At 46.4% G+C, this 19,607-nt stretch overlaps 1 protein-coding gene across 1 annotated transcript in view; it reads left to right on the top strand.

The window, feature by feature from the left end:
- The first annotated feature begins 11,976 nt into the window (after window positions 1-11,976).
- LOC113446750 (gamma-aminobutyric acid receptor subunit beta-4) overlaps window positions 11,977-19,607 on the top strand; it is a 53,039-nt gene continuing 45,408 nt past the window's right edge. Inside the window, exons 1-2 of the mRNA XM_026716533.2 lie at window positions 11,977-13,237; window positions 16,296-16,384. Of these exons, the coding sequence (XP_026572318.2) occupies window positions 13,140-13,237; window positions 16,296-16,384 (187 nt within the window). The 5' untranslated portion in view covers window positions 11,977-13,139. The remainder of the gene's footprint in view (window positions 13,238-16,295; window positions 16,385-19,607) is intronic.

A 19,607-nucleotide genomic window follows, 5' to 3' on the forward strand; every position in this document is an offset into this window, starting at 1 on the left:
TGGGGTGGCAATCGCTGAGGAACTTCCGGGTCTGCTTTGGCTTTCTTTGGCCCCAATAGCAGGAAGGTGAGTTGGTCCAGAAGCCAGTAGCAAGCAGGCTGGTATTTATGGAACCATCAGCCCAGAGTGTATAGCTGTGGCTGAGGAGCTTCCTTGGCGTTCACTTGATCCAACTCCTTGACCCTCCCTTCCTCCACCTGCTGATAAGAAACAAGAGAGGATGATGAGGGCAGAGATGACTGGGGTCTTGTCTCTTTGGACTTCTGGGTTTGGAACTCTCTCTGGTCTGTTCTGGGTCTCTATGCTAGTTGTGGCATTTTTCTTTTCCATTTGGACTTTTCGGAACACCGCAAGCCTCCACTCCTGGATAGCTCTGTTGAGATGACCCTACGAAGTACCCTGGTCTCAGGGTTTGCTGTGCAAAGCTCCCACAGGAGATGCTCTGTCCAGCACCCCATCCACAGAGCAGGGTTTTCCGGGTGGCATCTCAACAGTAACAAAGCAGAGTCAAACAGGCAATGGGAAAGCACACTCAGCACAGCTGCAACTGCCTCCTTTTCATCCCTGTGACCTCTTTTGAGATAAAAGGTGCCAACTAGAAAATGGGACCTCTGGACTTGTTTCACTGTCAGCCCCTCCTTTTTCCTGCCTTAATTAAGCAGGATTCAGAAATTAATTAACAGGTTTCTTAAAAATAACTTCTCAGAACATTCACACTTAAGAACTGGAGATTTGGGTCAAGAGCTTGTATTGTCATGAGAATAATCATTTCTACTTTGTGAGGAAGACATTGCATGGACTTGAACTTCTCAGGGGTTTCTCCCCACTTGCTTAGGATATTCTGTGCCCTTTGTCCTTCATGCTTTTATCCGGATGGGCTGAAATCAAGCTGTTTGTGGAGTCAGCACTAGAGAGCTGAAGGCCTTCCCCAAATGCCATAGATCTTCACATATGTTGTGGGGCAAAAACCAGTGGAGATGATGCCCAAGATGACAAGGACTAATGGTCATTTTTCAGGATCACGTGTGAGACCCATCCAAACAGAAGAGGAGCCAATGGCTTGCCTCCTCTTAGGGTTTCATAAGGACTTTCTGTATCCTATCCCATTGCTCTCATGTTGCCCAATTGGACTGGGTCCCCGCAAGGCCCTTGACAGACTTCTCAACCATGAATGCACTCCCCCGCAAACAATTTTTGTGCTGGCTTGGATGGCAGCATTTTAAAATGCAGCTGAAGTATTTACTACAGAATTTGTTTCATTTCTATTGCAGACCTTTGCAGCAATTCTTGGTTGCAGTTTCAAACATACACCATCTCCATTGGAGGTTGTGAGGGGTGGCTCTATTGCTGTTCCCCAACAGGCACTAGGCTTGCCATCCTGGGACTTTCAAGAGCCCATATGGAGAAAGAGGAAAAACAGGACCACAAGCCAATCTTCTCTTTCTCCAACCATCTCACTAGGCTTCCTGGCATACTTGCCCGCCCCCCTCAATGTGATACAAGCTGATTAAGCACTTCATTCCTTTTTTTTAAAAAAAATTAAGTGAACTTTAAATATTTGCTGATACCAACAACTGCCTTAAAGAGGCTGTGCAAAATGAGTAAAGTATTCATGTTGCAGTCTTACAGAATGCAGAATAAACTAAGTGTCAGAGCAATTGCAAGAGTCGCTCCTCTCCCCATATATTGGAGGTTTGGGGCAAGAAATGGGGTGCAAAGGGGGTTTGTGAGCTCTACAGCTGCCTTTCTGGCTCCACTAATCTTCATATGTTTTACTGAAACCAAGTGTGTTCTGTACACATGACCAACACAGTTACTTAGTCCACCACCCGAGTGATGATAGCTTCTTACAGTTTGCTCTACAACTGTCCCAGCTATCCAAACCAAACTGTCTGGTGTCCAATTTGTTTAACACCCTCCCTTTTTCTTTTTCTTTTAATATAGCAAGGGAGGCACGAAGGTGGCTTTCAGGGAAATATTTAGTAGCTGTTGAAAAACAAAAAGGGCAGAAGAAGCATTCCTTAAACTTCAGGAAAAAAGACAGGAAGAGGCTCAGGTTGGCTCCTCAGCGGTAGACAAAAGAACAGAAGGGAAAATGTAAGCAGCCTGGAGACAATGTCCATAAAACAGAGTTGTACTCTTCCTGTGGGGTGGGGTTCCTTCTGCCACCTTCCAGGCACCTCACCCACTTGCTAACATTTCTCAAGGATACCACCAGCTCCTTCCTTTGGGATGCTGTTCTTCTAGCTCTGAGCTCAGTCCACAAAGGCAATGCAATTCCCTGTGGGAAGCTGCTCATTCCAATTCCTAATGGTGTTTTTATCCCTCTCAAGCTTCATCCAGTTCTTCCAATTTCTTGAAAGAATGCTGGTTTCTTCCAGGCTCCATCTAAGATCTGCCCTCCTTCTCTTCCTCTCGCCAGACTGCAGAAGAGGTAAGAAGGGACTCACTCTTTCAGCTCCTTCTACTGAATCAGACTTCAGAGGAGGGCAGCTTTGGTATAGTAGTTGAGATTCTGCTGCCCTCTAGCTGCCTGTAAAGGCACAATAAAGCACATCCCCAAAAGAAAAACAACCATTATTTGAAGAAACGTAGTTCTCCAAGGGACTGAGGACAAGTATTTAGCAGCCCTTTCACTGCTATAGTATGAGCTGTATCATGTGTGTGAAAAATGAGCTGAGCACGGGTAGAATCACAAGGTGGGGAAGAAGAGGAACCTCCTATTTCTATCGCAAATGGTCAGGAATCCACAGGAGTGTGGTGGAATAAATGAAGCAAGTACATACATATTACAGCATTGGTCTTTGAATATCAATGAAAATTAAATGATGAGACTGATTTCTGCCTTCTCTGTTTGCAACTTATGAGTTTCAGACTTACTCATTCAGATTCTCTTAAGAGCAGTACATTTCATAATCTAATTGAAAAGGTACTCAGAAGTGCTTTTTGTTTCTTCTGCATCTGTAACCATCTCCTTTCTTTGGAAATCAGAAGAGAGGTTCTTCTCCTCTAACATGAATTTAGCTCATCCTGACGAAAGGTTTTAAAAGAAAGAAAGATATAAAAGGAAGATTGAAAAACATCAGACCCAAATCTCTCAGAATGTCTTCCTCGCATGGTAAAGTTTATTCCCTTCAGGCAGCAGAGTTTTTTGGTTTTGCAAAGCATGTTAACTAATACTACTCTGATGTAGCAGGGATGGGTATCAAAGGGTCAACCTCCTCAGTTTAATGTAGATGAATGTCTGTGTAGCAAAGAGGAACATACTTCAGACTCAGCAGATTGTCTCTTGCACCAAAGGGATAGATTTCACTGGCTTCCATGTGTAGTGTGTATAGGCGCGTATGTACACTTGCATTGAAGAAAAATGTCACTGCATAAGGTCTCGATAAGCACTTGGACTAGTTCAGTTTTCATGGTGGAACTTTTAAACCGGAGGGCTAGTTGCCAAACACTGAATGCCCCTAAGGACTGGGAGGAGGCTGAGAGACAGTGGATCCAACCTATAGAAAATGTATGCACATGGGTACCCAGGGACAGATACAGCAGCCCCAGTTTTCAATCCAAATTCTGCTCCGGAGCAATTGTGGCTCTTCCCAAAGGTATCCACCTATTCAGACATCACCCTAGCCTGTATCACAGATAGCATCAGCAAGTGAGTCTGACATCAGTAAATACCTACAGAATAGAAAAAACCAGGACTTTCTGCCAAGAACCCTCCAAACCACAAAGTCACACAATATTAAAAATATATTTTCCAAAATGTGATGCTTCTAGCATCCTGATTCAAAAATCTAGTGAAATCAAAGCATTCTGACTAATTTATTATTTAATGTTACCAGAAATTATTAAAAAGTAGCCCAGCCAATGCCCAAAGATATTATTGATTGGGATAGTTTCAAATATTGTCCCTGTTTTGGGATATTGCAGCAGGTGTCCAATTGCAGGTATCTAACCCAACAGTATCAGACAAGAATTGCAATGTTATGAACCTGGACTCAGAAGGAGGCATTAAAGCTCCCAAGTCCTGATCAAAGAGAGAGTCACCCCTGCATACTGATACTTTCTTCTTTGCCTGCCTGTCTCCTTCCCTGTCATGCCTTGTTTGTTACCAGTTCCTAATCATTCTCTTTCCCTGCTTGGCATCTATTTTGCTCCTTGGCATCCTTTGTAAAATACAATGGCCAGAATTGGATGGAAGATTCCAGATGGGAAATGTAAACACTGAGCACAGGGACACTATTTCCATGAACCAAGCCTGGCCCTTCACATACAGACAAACAGGAATCGGAAAATGGAATTCCTTCATGGATTGGTATTTGAACCAAGAGTTTTAAACCTGCATATAACAAACTGGGATTATGGTTGAGCTGTGAGATTGTCCTGTTTGCTGAAGATGCTCGGTGGTTCAGGATACAAAATGAAAAGGGGATTTTGAAGAGTTCCAAAAGGATATCCCTAAATTAGATGAATGGATTTAAAGGGGTAAAAGGTTCAAGGAAAAGTAGTGTAAGGTGATGTATGATGGCATCCACCCACACAAAACTCCCAAACTTTCCATATACTTTATGACCATGAGAGGAATCTTGCAGTCATGTTATACATTTGGATAAAAATGCCAATTTGGCGCATCCCAGGAACTGAAAATAGACCGGCTTCTCCTTGTATTGATCTATGGTAAGGTTGTGGTTGGAGTGAAGTGGAATGTGGAGTGTAGAACTAAAAACAGTATCTATTCTGTCTTTTGATTCACTTGCTGACTATAAAGACAGATAGAATAACTCTACAAATTCTTCCATACGAAGTTTCTTTTATTGGATTATATTAGGTATCCTCAAGGTGACTCACAGTTATGTTGAGATACATCTAATGTCCAATTCTTTGCATAGTTGCATAGTTGAAATCGTAGTGTAAAATGATAGTCATCTTTCTATTCCATATTTCATCCCATAGTAATGGAGGCAGGGGGTAGCTGCTACCACAAGGCTGTATGTTCAGGCAAGAATGAAGAAACCTCCCCCAACCCACCAAGGGTAAATTCAGTGACCAATCAGGGTTATAGATGTGGCCACATGACATGAACTACATTACCCAGGATACCTTAACTACATTTACCATGATGCATTCCCTTAAGGAGACAGCTCTCAATTCCAAACTAACTAACCCAAATCCCATTAACTCTAAACTGTCTAGACAGCACACTACTAAGAAAATAGGAATTAACTATATAACTAAGATAAGCAGTAAAGAGAAATACTAACTGAATAGCAGATAATGATATAACTAAATAAACAGTTAGCTATATAACTAAGAGAAACAGTAAATAGTAAAGCATCAAACAAAGCAAAGCGCGCAAAGCTTGAGGTTCAATCTTCAAGTTCAGCCTTTCTCCGCAGCAATACTAGGTCGGTGACCTGTCAGGTGTAGAGCTTCTTGATGCAAGTCTGGTGGTCACCTCTGGCGGCCTTTTAGGGTGGACAGGTACTCTTGGTGCCAATGGTTAAAATCTGGTGGTCGCTTCTGGTGGCCTTTTAGGGTTGGAGCGGTACTCTTGCTTCCACGGTGTCAAAGGGCGTTGGGAAGCTGTTGGAAAGGGTGTTGCGGAGGCATATGCCCGTGTAGAGCATCTTAGTGGAAGTCTGGTGGTTGCTGGCGGCTGTTTAGGGTGTCCTAGCAAAAGTGTACTGGTCGCCGGCGGCCTCTTAGGATGGAATGGCATTCTTGTTTTCGATGGTGCTAAAGGCGTTGGAAGGCTGTCGGAATGGATGATGCTAAGGCATCTGCCTGGGTTGGGGCCTGCATTCGATCAACACTGACAAGTCCTGAGATTCCCCAACCCAGGTCTGTCTTGAAGGCAAAGGGTGAGTATCTCGGGCCTCTGACTACTTCAGTGTGCACTCAGGCGTCAGCAAGAGTAAAATCTTGGCTTCAGGATCTAGGGTGGGAAATAGATGAGCCATATGCTTCAGGCGAGGTATGTTGCTAGCTACCTGTGGTGTTGCAATGTGGCTGTGGTCATCAGATATCCCATTCCATTCCAACATGGGCGGCAGTAGGAACTGGGAACTTCCATCTAATGACTCTATACAGAGGCCAGTAGCTTCCCTCCCAGCCGTGCGTCTCGGTGCGGTGCACGTTGATATCGTGAAGTGCACTTCTTCCTTCTGAACATCAAAGAGGTTGAAGAATGCAGACCTGGCTAGTGAGCAATCGCTCTGAGGATCCAGTAATACATACATCTTCACTGCTTCTTCTGGGCATCCATCTGGGTAGATGTTGGCTAAGCAGATCTGATGACACGAACAAGGGAATAATGTGTTGTTGCACACTGCCGTGCAATTGAAACCCACCACTGGCTTTGGGGGGTTATGTCGAGATGCATCTAATGTCCAATTCTTTGCGTAGTTGAAATCGTAGTGTAAAATGATAGTAATCTTTCTATTCCATATTTCATCCCATAGTAATAGAGGCGGGGGTAGCTGCTACCACGAGGCTGTGTGTTCAGGCAAGAGTGAAGAAACCTCCCCCAACCCACCAAGGGTAAATTCAGTGACCAATCAGGGTTATAGATGCGGCCACATGACATGAACTACATTACCCAGGATACCTTAACTACATTTACCATGATGCATTCCCTTAAGGAGACAGCTCTCAATTCCAAACTAACTAACCCAAATCCCATTAACTCTAAACTGTCTAGACAGCACACTACTAAGAAAATAGGAATTAACTATATAACTAAGATAAGCAGTAAAGAGAAATACTAACTGAATAGCAGATAATGATATAACTAAATAAACAGTTAGCTATATAACTAAGAGAAACAGTAAATAGTAAAGCATCAAACAAAGCAAAGCGCGCAAAGCTTGAGGTTCAATCTTCAAGTTCAGCCTTTCTCCGCAGCAATACTAGGTCGGTGACCTGTCAGGTGTAGAGCTTCTTGATGCAAGTCTGGTGGTCACCTCTGGCGGCCTTTTAGGGTGGACAGGTACTCTTGGTGCCAATGGTTAAAATCTGGTGGTCGCTTCTGGTGGCCTTTTAGGGTTGGAGCGGTACTCTTGCTTCCACGGTGTCAAAGGGCGTTGGGAAGCTGTTGGAAAGGGTGTTGCGGAGGCATATGCCCGTGTAGAGCATCTTAGTGGAAGTCTGGTGGTTGCTGGCGGCTGTTTAGGGTGTCCTAGCAAAAGTGTACTGGTCGCCGGCGGCCTCTTAGGATGGAATGGCATTCTTGTTTTCGATGGTGCTAAAGGGCGTTGGAAGGCTGTCGGAATGGATGATGCTAAGGCATCTGCCTGGGTTGGGGCCTGCATTCGATCAACACTGACAAGTCCTGAGATTCCCCAACCCAGGTCTGTCTTGAAGGCAAAGGGTGAGTATCTCGGGCCTCTGACTACTTCAGTGTGCACTCAGGCGTCAGCAAGAGTAAAATCTTGGCTTCAGGATCTAGGGTGGGAAATAGATGAGCCATATGCTTCAGGCGAGGTATGTTGCTAGCTACCTGTGGTGTTGCAATGTGGCTGTGGTCATCAGATATCCCATTCCATTCCAACATGGGCGGCAGTAGGAACTGGGAACTTCCATCTAATGACTCTATACAGAGGCCAGTAGCTTCCCTCCCAGCCGTGCGTCTCGGTGCGGTGCACGTTGATATCGTGAAGTGCACTTCTTCCTTCTGAACATCAAAGAGGTTGAAGAATGCAGACCTGGCTAGTGAGCAATCGCTCTGAGGATCCAGTAATACATACATCTTCACTGCTTCTTCTGGGCATCCATCTGGGTAGATGTTGGCTAAGCAGATCTGATGACACGAACAAGGGAATAATGTGTTGTTGCACACTGCCGTGCAATTGAAACCCACCACTGGCTTTGGGGGGTTATGTCGAGATGCATCTAATGTCCAATTCTTTGCGTAGTTGAAATCGTAGTGTAAAATGATAGTAATCTTTCTATTCCATATTTCATCCCATAGTAATAGAGGCGGGGGTAGCTGCTACCACGAGGCTGTGTGTTCAGGCAAGAGTGAAGAAACCTCCCCCAACCCACCAAGGGTAAATTCAGTGACCAATCAGGGTTATAGATGCGGCCACATGACATGAACTACATTTCCCAGGATACGTTAACTACATTTACCGTGATGCATTCCCTTAAGGGGACAGCTCTCAATTCCTAACTAACTAACTAACCCAAATCCCATTAACTCTAAACTGTCTGGACAGCACAGTATCAGGGGCTCCTTTATGGGGAGAGACTTCCACAACAGGGAAGAGTTTGCTTTTGAATGAATGCAGACACAGAATGGAGTCCATCACACCTAGCACGGCACAGAGAACAGGGTGACAAAGATATTTCTCTTCCTCTTTCACTGTATTAAAATTTGAAGTTATCCCTTGGAGTAAAATGGATGGAAATTTTTATTTATTTTATTTATTTTTATTTGTCAATTGCTTACAAGATAATAGTTATAAGTAAAAACATAGTTATGAATACATGGATACATATAAGGAAAATAAAAAAATAAAAAAGAAACAATAGGACAGGGACAGTAGGCACGTTGATGCGCTTATGCCCGCCCCCTACAGACCTCTTAGGAAAGGGGTGAAGTCAATAGTAGACAGTCTAAGGTTAAAGTTTTTGGGGTTTGGGAAATAAATTACAGAGTCAGGTAGAGTATTCCAGTCACTGACCACTCTGTTGCTGAAGTCGTATTTCCTGCAATCAAGTTTGGTGCAATTAACCTTGAGTTTGTATCTATTGTTTGCTCTTGTGTTGTTATGGTTGAAGCTGAAGTATTCATTGACAGGTAGGACATTGCAATGTATGATTTTATATACTATACTTAGATATTTGGGACTTGCAAAAGTTTCTTTTCTTATACCCAGTTTGTAGCCTAATTCTGTGGTATTCACTGCCAGCGGGATGATTTTAGAGGCACAACAAGCAGATTCAGAAGGATCAGGCAGAGCGGTAGCTGTTTATTATTTCTTTAACTGAAAAAGACGAGGAGAGGCAACGGACCTTGGAATTTGGGAGTACTTTGTCTCATGCCTTCCACAAACCTGGCTGTACAACTGAAACTGTCCTGGAAGAGGAACATCAAAAGAAAAAGGAAGCAACCGAAGGAGGACCAGGTAAGAGCAGCCAAGCTCTGACAGGCCTGCCTCTTTTCCCAGCTGGGGTGGCTGCTGGCTGCCTGTTACCTTCCTCTCCCTCACATTTTTGGCATGGGAACTTGGCACGTGATGTCTGAACTTTTGCCCATAGGTGGGTGGGTTCACTAACATGGGTCCCAGGTGCCCTACTCATGCCCTGGCTACCTCCTCTGGAGTGATATGCAGGCAGCATGTCCTAATGCTAGTGGTGTTTAGAGGTTTTCATATAAATTGAACAAATATATACTTGCAGGATCTTCCAGTGGGGAATGTGCTTTAGAAAATACGATGCCTCAAAAAACACAGACAAAGGCCTAGAAAGAGCCATTGGTTTATTGGAAACAAACAGGGGAAATAGAGCTGTGTATTAAGGGAGAGTGAATCCCTTAATATTCCAGATCAGGAAATTAGAATCATTCATAAAAATATAAGAATGCAGAAAAAGCAACAATGCAGCATGATCTGACAAAGCCTGCATGTATTTGGGGGGCATCTGAGGAGACGCCTCCACTCACCCTGTTTCCAGGTAGATGGGTGCACAGCTATTTCTGGAAAGGAAAGAACACAATTTTAGACAGTTGAGCCCATGCCAGAAAAGAGAACTTTTCTGGGGATAAAATTAAGGCACTCCCAGCTTGAAAGAGGGAAGGCAGGGAAAGGCTCTCCCTGGCCACTTGGTAATATACACTCCTCCCATCCCCAAACTGGCAGAGAAGGTCTGAGGGCAGGATTTGCCCAGCTCTGAGGGCCAAGTGGTCTCAGTCCTAAGTTGGCTTCAGAACAGGAGAAGGAAAGAGATGGGTCCCCCCGCCCCACTTCATCCTCCCTCCAGTTCAGCAAGGCAAGGCAGTGCTGATCATGGTAACCTCCCCACGCATATGGAAGGGAACCATCAAACTTTTGAGATGCCTCCCCCCACATTTGTGAAATGCTCAGTGCCCTTGTAAGAAAACATCTACATCAAGATGACTTGGTCCCTGAGTGGCAACAGGGATGAACTAAACAGGAACCAGTGGCCCAGTAAACCAAATTATTTACTTATATTCACTGATCACACCTCAAAGACAGTATAGCTGACAGAAATGAGATGCAGACATCAAGAGTTTTCATGGACATTAGAGCTTAGTGAGAAGTCACAGAAGACATAGATATAATTTGAATTAGTGTGAAAGTATCCTGATGTAATCTTGGAAGAAAGGAAAGAGAAGGATAGGGTAGGGTAGGGTAGGATAGGATAGGATAGGATAGGATAGGATAGGATAGGATAGGATACTTTATTTGGCCAAGTGTGATTACAGAACAGGTAAATGGAAAATAGAAAGAAAAAAAGAGACTGGAGAAAAATGTTTAATTGAGCCGCAGTCAGGGAGGGTCTTCTCTCAACAGCAAAATCTTCAATCCTGGGATTCTTCCCTTTCTGACTTAAGGAGAGCTGAAAGAACATGGGCCTTCTCTAAGGGGCAACTCTTGCCAAGAAACACCACCGTTTCTTCAGAACAAAGAGGCTTTTCCTGGATAATTAAATAAGTTCAGGAACGGGGACTTCCAACATCACTGTGCCAGGCAGATAGGTTTCTTCTCTGTTTCCTGGCCTGTAGAAACATACAATTGTACATACATATGTATGCCTATTTGTGTGTGTGTGTGTGTGCGTGCGCGCGCACGCGCGCGCACACACACACACTTAAAAGGATGACTGTTCAGAGGTAGTCTCCTTTCTGTATCTGGTCCACCATTTCCTGTGGATTCCTCCCCATTTATCTGAAGGGCACGTAGTATGGGAGGGTGGCCTGGAGAAGCCCAGCTGGTGGGCTTGCCATAGAATGCCGTGCAGGAGGGCAGCCTACATGAGCTTCAGTCCCTCCTCCTACTTATGGGTATAGGTTGAAAGGGAGTATTGTGGCATCAGTTTGCCAGTCCTTGCCTCAGGGGGAGGAGGTCAGGACTGGTCTGTTTTAGAATGGAAATAGGAAAAAATATTAGAAAACATGTTCAGACAAATTTCATTGTATTCGTGGAATGCAGTGACAATAAAGGTATTCTATTCTATTCTAACTGAAATGAAAATGCATCCAATTTATACTTAATAGTGAAGACTTTTGGTTGGAGATGCCAAGTACCACTCAGATTGTCTGGTCCTCCTGGAATTCCTGTAGGGAGCAGGGCAATGCCCAACAAGACCTCAGGAAGGAGATCCGTTGAAGTAAAAATCGCATGGAAGAAGGAACCCAGCCGCTGTTCTCCCTGGAAATGGGGACTCTTCTTGGCTCAGCATGCCCTGCCTTGCCTCTGGAGCCACGCCAGTTGGGCCACCGGCGGGAAGTGAGTATCACAACCCTTCTCCTGTTCTCATTGAAGGGCAGGAGCCCCTTTCCCTCGCAGGTGGCTAGCTGGAGGGAGAGGAGCACTTACAAGGGCTTCTCCTCTTGACTGACCCTGACTCTAACTCAGCTCTTGATGCTATCAAGAGTGGCATCTTGCGGGGTTGTTAGCAGGGTGTCCTCCTGGCTGACTAACCACATCTACTATCGTCACTGTGGTGATGGGGAAATACTGCCGAGGGTGTCTGATTGGCTTGTGAGTGGCCAATGGTCCGCATTTCTTGATTTGCTCGCTGAGATACAAGCGCATCTTCCAGGAATCTACCAATGCCTGATTAGGACGGGTGGTTGCATGACCGCCTTCCCTCAAAAGTGGGGAGTAGGGATGGTGGGGAAGAGACAGAAACGAACCACACACTAGGGCCCTAGGTCGACTTAAGCAGGAAATGCTAGTGCCCCCGCCGCTGCCGCTGCCGCCGCCACTGGATAAGCCGACAGGGTTTGACCCGGGCTAGATCGAGGGAAAATAGGTAGCGGCCATTCGAGTGAGGAATGGTCCCTAAGACACGCAACCAAGTGCGGGCGGCATTCTCAAAGCTGCCAGTGGGACTAAGAAGGACCTCAGCCCGAGAAGAGCCGTGTCGGGCTCAGCGGTTGGAGAGCAAGCGAAGGAAGGAGTTGGGCTCCCTCTCTCTTTGTCCCTGGCTCCTTTTGCCCCTCCTCCCCCTCCCCTCCTCGTGACGGAGTTGGTGCGGGTCTGGGAAAATCCGCGGAACCATCTTCTGTTCATCCGCATGCGGGGGCGGCGTTTCCTTCTCTCCCTAGAAACGCCCCCGCCTCCCTTCCCTTTTTGCTGGCTTCTTGCCGCCCCTCCCGTTACAGTTCATCCGTGCCAATCACCTTCCTCATCTCCTGCTCTGGGAGCGAGCCGAATGCGCAGGCAGCCCCTTTCTAAAAATAGGGAAGGAGGACCCTGGCAGGGGCGGGAGGGGGCTGCTGGGAGCCCAAACGGCGCGTGGCTCGCGGCTCGTCCCTCGCCGCTGCCCGGCTTCTCGCGTAGACCTCGCCTCCTCTTGGTCCGCCGCCCCGGTCCCGAAGGAGGCGAGCAGGCTGGAGCGAACCTCTGCACGGCCGGATGGCGGCGTAGCGGCAGGGCCGGGGGCAGCAGTGGCGCCCAGTAGGCAGCGCGGTCGCTCGTCTGAAGGCTCTTTTCCGCGGTCCCCCGCCCACTCTCCCTCCCTCCCTCCCGGTCGCCGCCGCCCGCGAGAACGGAGTCTACGTTTCACTGAGGCCGTTCGCGAGCGTTTCTCTCTGCTCGCTCCCGAGGGACCTCCTCCGCCGCCGCCGCCAAAGGAGAGCTTGCTCGCTCGCTCGCTCGCTCGCGCAACCGAGGATGCTGCTGTTGCCGCAATTGCCGCTGCTGGGGGCCAGAAGTGGAGTGTCGGGCCGGCGCTGAGGGACCCTCCCGTGCGCCCTTCCCCTCCCGGTTTCCCCTTTCCTTCCTCCCCAATGTTTAAATGCTTCATGTGATTAAAAAGCAGCCGCCACAGCACCCCGACATCGGGCACCCAGGATATCGGTCGCGGGCATCGGCCCTTCCTGCGCGCCGAGGAGGACGACGAGCGCGGCTCCCTTCCACCCCTTCCGCCCTCCCCCTTCCTTCCCTTCCATGGTCCTGGAGGTGGAAATGTGGAGATTTCAGGCACGCAGGCTGAGTGGATTCGTCTCTGCTTTGGCAGCTCTTTGTCTGGCCTGCTGCGCCCAAAGGTAAGAAGCGGCGTCGGATCGGGGAGGCGAGGTTGGGCTGCAGAGCCCCCCCCCCCCCCGCATTGCTTTCTTGCGCCATCCTCGAGTCGCCTATAAGGGGACCCGCTCAGCCCCGCGGGGGGGAGCTGCTGACCGGCCGACGGAGCGGGCAAAAAAGGCTGACCTCGAAGGAGGCCTCCGGCGGGGAGGGGCCAGTGGGAAGAAATTGCTGCTGACCATTTTCCGCCGGAGCAAATCGCCGCTGTTGTTGAGCCTTTGAACCCCGAGGGAGCTGCTGGCGCCATGGCGAGATGGGGATAGGGATCGGCGGTGAAGCGGCGGTAGTACACCGCTGTCCTGCCAGGTTGGCTCTCGTCTGCACGCGATCCGACGCCGGACTCGAATCTCCGGTGTGTCGTTTGCCTCTGCCTGCTAACCGGGAGAGCCAGAGAATCGACCTGGAGGCTGCATTTCTCTATCCAGAGTTCAAATTCCTTAAGAGACAGAGATCTCCAGCCATCGGCCCTACTGGTTCCCAGTGGGGAATTGGAATCCGACTATAAATTGTGTGTGTGTGTGTGTGTGTGTGTGTGTGTGTGTGTTGATTTAGATGGAGATCAATGCTCAAAGAAGCCTCCTCCCATTTTGGAACGGATACGAAGACTCTTCTGCAGAACTGGCCTGGAGCAGAAGCTACTGAAGCTTTGGCTGGTTAAGGGGAGTCCATCCCCTTCCCCCAAGCTTCTTCTGACCACAGACAATGTCTCAAGTTCAAGTTCTTCTGTTTTTCTCTCAAAGCTGGCTCTCTGGACAAAATACAAAACATCTAGACAGTCAAAAGCTGAAAATCTGAATTGGAAAATGGAGCTGTCCATGTGCCAAACCATAGGCAGTTGGGGAAGAACTGGTAGTCTAGTAAGTCTCCTATCTGATTAAGATCTCTGTGCAATTCTGAAGCTTGCATCTATCACAGCAGGCTCACTCTGGTGCATCTTCTTCTGAGACATTCCTATGATACTCAGGCTAGGGTGAAGGGGGAAAAATCCTGGTAAAGAACAACCTTTAGCCCATCACCAGCCTCTCTCTGTGTCTTCAGAATGCTCAGTGTTGCACGGAAGAGATGAAAGAAGCACCCTGTGTTAAGGGACGGATGATGTCAGAAAGAGCTGGAAGCTGATTCCATGTAGCATAACATCTTAGGAGAGCTTTGCAGGATTGGGCCTTTGGTTCCCACTGGAAGACCCACTGGAGGACCTGAGCTGTGAAAACTGATCTGTAGAATTATCAGATCTCATCACCCCTTTATTACTATCATGGTCTTCAGAATTAGGCAGTGCTTGTGCCTCTTAAGGAAGTATGGTGCCATCAGGACTTGAGTGTTCCACCTCCATGATTTCTCCAATCTCATTAAAAAATCCTGGCCACCACTGCCTATGCCTTCCGGTAACAGATCCCATGAATGTTATGCTTGAAGATAAACGTCCCTCTAGTCAAGTTCAAATCTTCTACCCCATTCCTGTGTCATGAGATGATTTCTGTGAGGCCTGTTATTTTAGAGAAAATGCTTTCCTTCAATTTGGTTGACCCACATTAGATGCAAGTTTAGATCCTTTACATACTGCACAGCATCCATCTCCTGATCATTAGGATCAGCCTTTTCTGTATTATTTCACTCCTTCAAGGTACCTTTTAATATGGGAAGACCAGAAATTGTGCACAGCATTCTGAAAGTGACCATCCCATAAATATTTAGAAAGGATGCATCAGGACACTGCCCAGCTCTATCAAGATGCCTCCTGGCCGGGGAGCACAATTTGCCTCTGCTCAAGGGCCCGGGGCCTTTTTCTGAAGACAAATGCAAACCAATCTCCCCAAGTCTTCCTCTGGGCTGAGTCATTAAGAAGCCCAGGAGACTAGCAGCAGCCACGGTAGAAAAGGAAGGCTTCCTTGGCTTGGCTAAAGACACACACACACACACACGCACACACACGCGTTCAGAGAGGCCACATGCTGCGTTTCTCTGCTGTTTGTGTCTGAATCACATATGCAGTGGTGGGCAGGAGGGCTGCTCTGAAGGCTACTCCTGCTTCCTACCCACCTTGGCTGGCTGAGAATCCTACTGCAGTTTCTGTTTGCTTTCAATCTACGATAAAGGAAACGGTGCCTTTGCCTTGGGAAAGGGCGATGAGAATGGTGACTGCAGAGAGAACAAGGTCCATGGGGCTGGATATATGGTGCAATGGTTACAGGAGTGAGCAGCTGCTGGGCTGGGTTCTTGGCCTCGGGCCACAGGGTTTTGCTTCCTTTGTGTCTCAACCTGCTTTCTTCTCCCCACCCACCTGGCCCCTTTGGAAGGACAGAAAAGAGTATTGCCGGCCACAGTCTCTAAGACAGAAATAAGAGATTTAGGAAGGAGGCAGGCTCATCACGCCAAGACCACCAAGGCCAAGATGGAGTCTTGCCTGTCACTGGCTGCAGGAAAGCAGTTGCTCTTTAGAGCATTTTCAGGGACTCTGGAGTCTCCTGCCTGTCTGGCAGTGGACGGAGCAGGGAGAGTAGGAATGACAACCCTATTCAGGAAGCCCCAGGAGAATTAAGGGGGAAGAGCAGCCTCGGTGTCTTCTTTGGGTAAAAGCCATGGCCTTGTGAACTGATTTCAAAAGTTGCACATCTCCTAGAAGGTCAAGCCCAGGAAGGGTTCTGGGGCAGAAGCTGTGAGGCTGCTAGGGGCCTGCCAAAAGGAACCAGGATGCCATGAAGATGCAGATCCCCTCCTGGTATTCCCTGAAGACTGCAGAGGGTGGAGGAGAGGAAATGGCACATCAACTTCTGGGCAGAACCTTCTGGGCTCAGGAGAGGAGGCAGGCAGCGGGAGCAACCCGACATGAGAGGCCCGTGTGGGAGCCCACTTGCTGCAGTTGAGGTGGCTGATCTCCCCCCACTTTCTCCAACCAGAGCAGCTGTTTCTCCTTTAGCTTTCCTTGGTCACTACAGTCCAGGATCTTGTGGGATGCAGGGTGTGGGTGTGGGTGTGCGGCACTGATAGTGACCAGATCACATTATCCTTTCTGTCTTCTAGCCCAGCCAGTGGGAATATATCCGTGGTTAAAGATATTGTGGACAAATTGCTGAAAGGGTATGATGTCCGTCTCCGGCCTGACTTTGGAGGTATGTAGATCCTTCTGTTCCTTTGGTTTTGACTAGGGTCTTGGTTCAAAGCAGACAGAGGGCCCCCAAGGCAATTTGGGCTCCTTGTGTGGCTCTGTAGCTGTTGTGATGACCTTTGAAATGTCCTTCCCTTTCCTTCATCCTCACCTGTTTCTCAACTGGGCCAGGCAAACCGTGCCTGATCAGAGCCAGACTCCACCAGAATCTGTTCTCAGTATTGAGAAGAGGAATGAAGATTGGCCTTGGCTGGAGGTGTCCTTTCTGCAGGGGTTGCTGCTATAGACTTCCCCAAACCTCCCGACTGCAAAGTCAGGATGTTGCTCCTTGTCCCAGGATCTTATAATGTCACAGTGGCAGATCAGTTACTCTGGCAAGGCCTCACCCATTTATGCCTTCCCGGGCTGAGGGATGCATACACACAAATGTCTTGCTGTGCAATTCTTTGGGGTTCTTCCAATGTGGAATGAAAAAAGCATGCCTAGGCAATCAGTTGTTTGCTTAGAAGTATGCAAATTGGCCATCCCAAAGAGGAGGGACCCAGTGGCATCTGAAATAATCTGCCCTCAGGAAAACACTTCAGGGGCTGATCCTGCATTTTTGGTTGACAGTATGTTGGGACTGGAACTTTTGTTACGTTGTTGTGTACTGGACTTTATCATGGTTCATGATTGCTATTGACTTTTTTTTTTTGGAAATGTTGGGTCACTTTTATATTCTTTTTGTGAATATCCTACAGTATTAGTACTACTACAAATAGCAGCATTAAGAGTATTGAAAGTGTTTTATGCATATTTTATAGTTTAAACATTGCTTGAGTGACAATGAACTAAGTAGCTGGTAGAATGAGGGCAACAGACTGTTGCTTGCAAAAAAACTCCATAGATCAAAAGATCCTGATTTACACAGAATAACATGCTTGGAGTAAAACTAGGCTCTGGATGTGCTTGTGGTAGCATAAAATGTACCAAAACAGATGGTCACTTTCCTTAACATAATCAGAGAATGTTTTATGTAGTTAAGATTGGTGAGGTCATCCATACATTCCCTTCTCTTCTAAAAAGGAACATACAAAAATCTAGATTTTCAAAACCATAAAGAATAGTAGCAGTCAATATTTATGATTACAACTGGTGATGATCATATAGAAGATGATGACATAGAATGTATTGGAGGAATTACTGTAAAGAGCATGAATTAACAAATGAAAATTTTAAAATAGGATGAAGGGAGTAAATGAAGGCGATCTGATTTTATGGAGTGGTATTGATAAATATAGGCAATTTTTCAGAGAGGTGTGAGATGGTGATAATGGGGATTTCATTTTCCATCTCCTGGGAATCTAATTCTACAAAGAATCAGATGCTCAATAAATTCTTGCTCTCCTGCTGATAAATTCATTTGCCAGAAGGTGAAAGAAAGAACAAAGGGTCTATTATCCTAGACCAAATCCTTACTAAAAGGGATGAGTTGGTTGAAGAAGTCATGGTGACTAGTACCTTGAAGGAAAATGATCGTGTTATCCGTGAATTCATGACATCCAGGGGAGAAGGAACTAAGAAGAATCAGATCTGCATGCTGGGCTTCAGAAGAACATATTTGTCGAACTCGGAGGAAAGGTAGGTTAGATCCTATGGCTTGAAATCTCGAAGGAGAAACATGTCTAGGGGCCATGGGAAATAAACATAGTCGCAAACAATTCCAATAAAAAGAAAAATGGAAGAAATCTGATGGCTGAGAAGGTATCTGCATCATATCTGTTTTTAAAAAATTCTTGGCTAGGCAACTTCAAGATATAGTACGGTAATCTATAAGACTCTTGAGGAACAGGAAGAACTGCAACCAAGACAATGGTCAGATAAAATTGAGTCCAAGACAGAAATGTAATTTGAGAAAAACTTTCAGACTTGACCCTCCCTAGTTGTCTTGAAGATAAAGGGAGGGGGATTACATTCAGTCTTGTAGGATAAAAACAGCATTTGTATGCCTTATTTTAGACTAGTCTGGTTTACCTTGAAAGGCTGGGAGGGAGGACAATAACCCTTAACTTACAAAACAGTGAGTATAAGACAAGAAGAAGAAGACATTGCTTGGGACCCAAATAAGAAAATTATGCTACTAAGTGCTCAAATTTGGGTGGGTGGAGTTTTGTTATTAGGAAGGATGAAAAAATATTTGATGGAATGGTAACATGAAAGAGGCCCTGGATAAGGAAAATGTATATAAGAAAACAATCAGTGGTGGGATTCAAAAATTTTCACTACTAGTTCTGTGGGCATGGCTGATGGGCGTGGCATGGCTTGGTGGCATGGCAGGGGAAAGATACTGCAAAATCCCACCCCACCCCACCCCACCAACCTGCTTTCCAGGTCTGTTCTCCTGTGCAGGGCAACCAAGAAGACCCAACTAATCAGTTGGGACTCAATGGGAGGCAGAGGATAGATGGGGGTGAGGCCAGTCAGAGGTGGTATTGGCCGGTTCTCCAAACTACTCAAAATTTCTGCTACCTTTTCTCCAGAACTGGCCAGAACCTGCTGAATACCACCTCTGGAAACAGTGGCTGAAAACAATGAGGATGAGAAAAATATATTGCAGAGAGGAAACAGTTAGTGGCTAGTCATGTGATGAAAAAATAAGGAGTAGATTAAAGGTGGCCAAGAAAGTGCAATACAGTACAACTCTTCATGCAGTAGGGAAGAGAGGTCTAAACAAGTAGTCTCTAGCAAACTGAATAGAATTAAGAATAAAAGTGACGAAATTTCAGGGATGAAGCAGAAATGAGGGAATGCTGGATAAAATGTTTTAGAGAATTTTATGGGTTCGGAATTGAAATGGATGCTTGCTATAAGTGATAGTGTTTCTAGTGCTATAAATTAGAAGGAAGTCACATATCCTTGTCAAATATTGAAAAATGATAAGACGGTATAGGTGGTGTTGAAAACGAATGTGGGTTCCATATGGAGTAGCTTGTAAATTGTTTAGCTTGTAGGAGATGGCATCTGCACCTTATGACTAGAGGAAGGCTGTGATTGCTTCCCTGTATAAAGGAGAAAGTATCAAGAAGGAATGAAATGTATTTGTGCCTAGGAAGATGGAAAAAGTACAAGAGAAACTATGAACAATGGTTGGGAAATGCCATGCAGCTTCATGGCAAGTAAAGGCTATGAAGACCCTCATTTTGCCCGTGAACAGGTCATTGAAAAAAATACAAATGCAAGCAACAAGT

Source organism: Pseudonaja textilis, chromosome 12 (genome assembly GCF_049901715.1).
Source record: "Pseudonaja textilis isolate UNSWEBS1 chromosome 12, rPseTex1.2, whole genome shotgun sequence".
Taxonomy (NCBI): Eukaryota; Metazoa; Chordata; class Lepidosauria; order Squamata; family Elapidae; genus Pseudonaja; species Pseudonaja textilis.